Source organism: Onychostoma macrolepis, chromosome 07 (genome assembly GCF_012432095.1).
Source record: "Onychostoma macrolepis isolate SWU-2019 chromosome 07, ASM1243209v1, whole genome shotgun sequence".
Taxonomy (NCBI): Eukaryota; Metazoa; Chordata; class Actinopteri; order Cypriniformes; family Cyprinidae; genus Onychostoma; species Onychostoma macrolepis.
Genome location: NC_081161.1, coordinates 43,050,922 through 43,056,977, shown reverse-complemented (window position 1 = coordinate 43,056,977; position 6,056 = coordinate 43,050,922). Strand labels below are relative to the sequence as shown.

Here is a 6,056-nt window from a genome sequence, read left to right as displayed (position 1 = left end):
TGTTCACATTTGCATTATTAGAGATTTAAAACATTAAAGTGTCAGATTATTCCATTTCCAAAGGAAATGATTGCAAAATAAGTCTAATATATATATAAGTTCACACAGAACACATTTCTGTGGGGTATTAGAACAACGCAAGGAAACATTTTTTGTTTGTTTGTTTTTTAATGTTTAACTTCTAAAAAGTAGATTTTAAATTTATTAAAATGTATTTTATTAAGGTTTTTTTTTTTTTTTATAAGTAGTACTATGAATCTGATTCTGTTTCAGTTACTTATGGTTTGTTTCTGCCCAAGATAAACAAATAAGTCAGTTGTGACTTTATATCTCATAATTGTGAGATATGAACTCACAATTCTTAAAGATATAAACTCTTAATTACCCTTTTTTATGCCATGAAGGAAATTTAAAAAAAAAAAAAAAAAGAGTTGCATGATGTAAACATTTTACTCAGAATTTTCATTCATAATTTAGACTTTTTTTCCCTCTGAATTCTAAGTTTATATTTCGCAATTCTATTTTTTATTTATTTATTTTTTGTTCTCAACATGGAATAAAAAAGGTAATTGAAACTTTTATCTCACAATTCTGACTTTTCCTCTTGCAATTGCCAGTTTGTATCTCACAATTAGGACTTTTCTTCTCAGAATTGCACTTTTTTTTTTCTTGCAATTGCGTGTATAAATCTAGCAATTCTCCAAAAAAAAAGAGAAAAATTCAGAATTGTTAGATATAAATTCAGAACAGTACAATTAGCAGTTACTTTTTTTTTTAATTCTGTGGCAGAAACTAAAAAACAGAATTGTGAGATGTAAACTCATAGTTCTGACTTTTCTTTTTTTTTTTTTTTTTTTGCAATTGCTCAGTTTGTATCTCACAATTAGGACTTTTCTTAGATTTTTTTTATTTAAAATTTTTTTCTTGTGAGTTTTATCTCGCAATTCTGAGAAAAATAGTTATATTTGCGAGATGTAAACTAAGAATTCTGACTTTTTTCCTTGCAATTCCAAGTTTACATAAAGTTTATATCTTTATATCTTTTTATCTTATATCTTTTTCCTCTGAGTTCACATAAAAAAGGTGATTGCGACTTTTATCTCACAATTCTTACTTTTTTCCTCACAATTCTAATTTCGTATCTCATAATTCTGAGAAAATGTCAGTTTCCATTTAATTAAGTTAAATATAGTTCTCACCTGGTTTGTACATTTGAAACGCATAGTATTTATTAAAAATGGCAGGGTTTTTTTTGTTATTGAGGACAAGCATTCATTTAATAATCTGTTTTTGTCTCCCAGACGTTCACGGCATGGTGTAACTCTCATCTGCGTAAAGCGGGAACTCAGATCGAGAACATTGAAGAGGATTTCAGGAATGGCCTCAAACTCATGCTGCTGCTCGAGGTCATCTCAGGTAATGACAGGAAGATAAAGGACACACCTCCATTATACTGATATGTTAGGATGCACTGAGCTAGTGAAGCAAACGTAAGGACAGAGACTGATATTTTAACACCACAATCGCTGATATTTCATGCCAGAAGTATGAAGTCGTCTGCTGCAGCAAATTCAGCTGTCGTCTCGTACAGTCATATTTAAAAGGAGTTTGTGACTAGAGACTGAAGCAGTGAATGGAGCTCATGACTCATGTAAGGCTTATTTTATCCTCAGAGGACAGACGCCGAGTCATGTACTACATTTGTGGTTCGTTTTCAGTACATTAGTCAGAATCAGAGCTGCAGTTAAAAACACCTGCTGTTTGAGCGTGAAATCTGAATGCACTCTTTTACTTTCTTAATGCATATTTTTGATATTATTATCAGTGATTCATCAGTGCATGTTATTCCAAAGAAAACAAAATATGTTCATAACTTGAAATGGCTTTTGACTGCAATCAAAATGGGTTGCATCATTTGACTTAAAGATGACTTTAAAGGAGAGGCGTGCAATGTTTGAAAATATTAAAATGCCGCCATCTAACAGTATAAAACTGAGTATATTTGTAAAAAATATTAAGCTGTTTGTTTTGACTTTGTTTGTTTGGGAAACCTGTTTGGAAAGAGTCATTATTTATGTAATTTCATTAGAGTTGCACACTTCACCGTCAAAATGATGATCAGTTTACCTCAATAACTGACATCAGTTTGGTCTGATTGATCGGCAGGTGAGAGACTGCCCAAGCCTGACAAAGGAAAGATGCGTTTCCACAAGATCGCCAACGTCAACAAGGCTCTGGATTTCATCTCAAGCAAAGGAGTCAAACTGGTGTCCATCGGTGCTGAAGGTGAGAAACTTACACTATTGGTACACTATTGAGACTTAACTACGGCTGTCAATTTTTATTTAGTGCAATCAATTATGTTCAGTAAAATATATAGTATATTGATAATGTAATCTCTTAAATTATTTTAGTTTCTCAATACATTTTCATCTAAAAGTTTTGGTTTTTTTAAAGAAGTCCTTTTTTGTTGACCAAGGCTGCATTTATTTGATGAAAAATACAGTAAAAACAGTAGTATTCTCAAATATTATTACTAGTGCTGTCAAACGATTAATCGCATGCAAAATAAAATTAAATAAAAATTTTGTTTACACAATATATGTATGTGTGCTGTGTATATTTATGTATACATAAATACACACATGCATGTATATATGTCAGAAAATTAGGTTATGTTTATATATTAAATATATTTATTTATAATATAAATTATATGAATATAAATATAGACATGTAAATATTTCCAAAATATATACTGTATGTGTTTGTATTTATGTATACATAATAAATATACACAGAACACACATATATTATGCAAATAAAAACTTTTATTTTGTATACGATTAATCGTTTGACAGCACTAATTATTACAATTTAAAATAACTGTTTTATATTTGAATATATTTTAAAATGCAATTGATTTCTGTGATGCAAAGCTGAATTTTCAGCATCATTACTCCAGTCTTAAGAAATCTTTTTCAGAAATCTCATTTCTTATTATCATCAAGGTTGAAAAAAAGTGGATGTGAGTATTCTTTGAAAGTTTATCAATGTCTTTAAAAAAATAAAATAAAAAATAAAATAATAATAATCTTACTGAGCCCAAACATTTAAACAGTAGCGTATATGTAATTATTCATATTTTTTAAAATGGTTTACCTTCTAATTAGAATAAATTTAAATATTTCAAACTGACAGACAACTACCAACTAACAAAATATTTGTAAACTGTAAACTGCAACTATTTATGTAAATATATATATATATATATATATGTGTGTGTGTGTGTGTGTGTGTCTATCTATCTATCTATCTATCTATCTATCTATCTATCTATCTATATATATATATATATATATATATATATGTGTGTGTGTGTGTGTGTGTGTGTGTGTGTATATATCACACACATACATATACACATATACACACACACACACACACACACACACACATATATATATATATATATATATATATATCACACACACATACATATACACATATACACACACACACACACACACACACACACACACATATATATATATATATCACACACACATATATACACACACACACACACACACACACACACATATATATATATATATATAATATATATATATATATGTATGTGTGTGTATATATGTATGTGTATGTGTAAGTATGTACACATATTATAATGTTATTTTAACTTTATCCAAAATTCTGTCTCTTGCTCTGCAGAAATTGTTGATGGCAATGTGAAAATGACTCTTGGAATGATCTGGACCATCATTCTCCGTTTCGCTATCCAGGACATTTCTGTGGAGGGTACGAACACACATTTGCATTGTGTCAGAGACATTGACGACACGACGTGACTGATCATGTTACTAATTAAACACTCATTATCGCTTCATACGGATGGTTTTCTGCTGTGTGACTCCACAGAGACGTCTGCTAAAGAGGGTCTGCTGCTGTGGTGTCAGAGGAAGACGGCCCCCTACAGGAACGTCAACGTACAGAACTTCCACATCAGGTGAGAGACACGACAGACAGTCAAACCTGAACACAAAGTTCAAATGGATGGAAAGTTCAGGACAGCGTTTATTTGAAATAAAATCTTTTGTAACATTATAAATGTATTTGCTGTCACTTTCAGAGAAGTGAATGCATCCTTAATTAGATTAGATGTAAATATTTAAAACTAATACTATTCACTATACTATAACTAAACGTGACAATACTTTTTTAACCAAATATAATAAACATAGGTTTTCAAAGCTCTTTGTGTTTTCTTTATGCTATCTTTGCCCTGTCAGTAACATCTACAATTCAATTGAACTCACATTTGTTTAAAAACATTCTTTATTGTACTTGTAGCATTTTCAGTTCTGATACCAAATACTGTCAACAGCAACATTGGCAATATTTATTATTATTATTATTATTAGTATGATTTATTACAAGTACTAATATATATATTTGGAAATTTTTGTTAAATTGTGAAAACTAATTTTTAAGGTCATCATTTACAATATTTAAAAGACTGGAAATAATCAGAATTTATTTATTAACAACATTATATTTTTCAGTAATTTTGATTTTTAAACAGTCTTTAAGTTAAATTTAGTTTAATTTAATAACAATTCCCAAAAATTATTTAAAAATTTTAATTGTTTTCATATTGCTTTGCAATTGGCATCACGTTTATTTATTTATTTAACTTCAAATCAGCATTAGTTTTCATGCTAAAAAAATACTTACATGACTGGTAAAAAACCCCACAGATTTTTCATTGTTAGTTCTTTTGAACTAATGCATTTAACTAATGTTAAGAAATGGAAACTTATTGTAAAGTATTCCCATTTTCATTATTTATTTATTGAATTTTTGTTTGTTTTGATCAGTCCTCTTTATATAGCAGCATAGTCAGGTTTCCTAATATGCTTTCTGTGTTGTTGTCAGCTGGAAGGACGGCCTCGCTCTGTGTGCCCTCATCCACAGACACAGACCAGACCTCATCGATTACTCTAAACTCAGAAAGGTGCTCTTTATCCACCAGTTTGCCTTCAAATACTTTACAATTATTCCCTGTGTGGATTTCACAAGGTTTTTTTTTTTTACATTTAATCATCAAAAGGTTTATCCTTGATTCCAAAGCTCTTGTTTTATCCAATCAGATTATGATTTTGCAGGCTTAAATGACTGATTCAGAAATCTCAAATTAATCATTATATAACTGATAGATCTGCTTGGAATCTGTTCCAAACATCTATGATTGTTCTCTCCATTTTGCTTGAATGGCTTAAAATAATTAATGTTAATGAAATTTCAGATATGACTACAAGAAAATGCTATTATTTATAACATCAGGAAAATTTGTAGAAGCTAATATAAGGCACTGTCTACAAACAGTGTACAATATAAGGCCCGAACTCTTACAAGTGACAGTATGTCTGTAATGCCCTTTAAAAAAAAGTCACAGAGGAGCTAAATGCACGATATTGTTGGGAAGTGCAATAGAGTGAATGATTTTGTCGGTCCTCTGAAGGACGACCCTATTGGAAACCTGAACACTGCGTTTGAGGTGGCAGAGAAATACCTGGACATCCCGAAGATGCTGGACGCTGAAGGTGAGTGAAAGATCGCCTCTGAAATCAATCCTGTTCATCAGGAGGAGATCCTGTAACACACAATATGGCAGATTAACATCACCTTTCATTTATAAGAGCCAGTCATCTTTTTTTAGTTTAATGCACAGGGTTGGGCTTTAAATGACAATTAATATTCAGTAATATTATCATTTCAACTGCACTGATAATATTGGATGTGAGCAAAATATGAACTGAATTGAGCTGAATAATGACACTAACTTATAACATCAAGGGCCAGATTTACTAAACAGGGCAAATTAGCGTTAGAGCGCAGTTCCATAACAGCGCCGATGGGAAGCCAGGGGGAAATTTTGCAGGTGATTTACTAATAATGTGCACATTAAAGAACACAGATGCAGCAAGATCATTTTCATAATGACCAGCGCAATAAACCAAATTACCGCCTGCTTT

The 6,056-nt window shown here is 30.7% G+C and overlaps 1 protein-coding gene across 1 annotated transcript in view; it reads left to right on the top strand.

Moving 5' to 3' along the window:
- actn3b (actinin alpha 3b) overlaps positions 1-6,056 on the top strand; it is a 37,734-nt gene that overhangs the window by 12,199 nt on the left and 19,479 nt on the right. The window contains exons 2-7 of the mRNA XM_058783252.1: positions 1,302-1,416; positions 2,167-2,286; positions 3,733-3,819; positions 3,940-4,027; positions 4,957-5,035; positions 5,543-5,624. Coding sequence (XP_058639235.1) covers positions 1,302-1,416; positions 2,167-2,286; positions 3,733-3,819; positions 3,940-4,027; positions 4,957-5,035; positions 5,543-5,624 — 571 coding nt within the window. The remainder of the gene's footprint in view (positions 1-1,301; positions 1,417-2,166; positions 2,287-3,732; positions 3,820-3,939; positions 4,028-4,956; positions 5,036-5,542; positions 5,625-6,056) is intronic.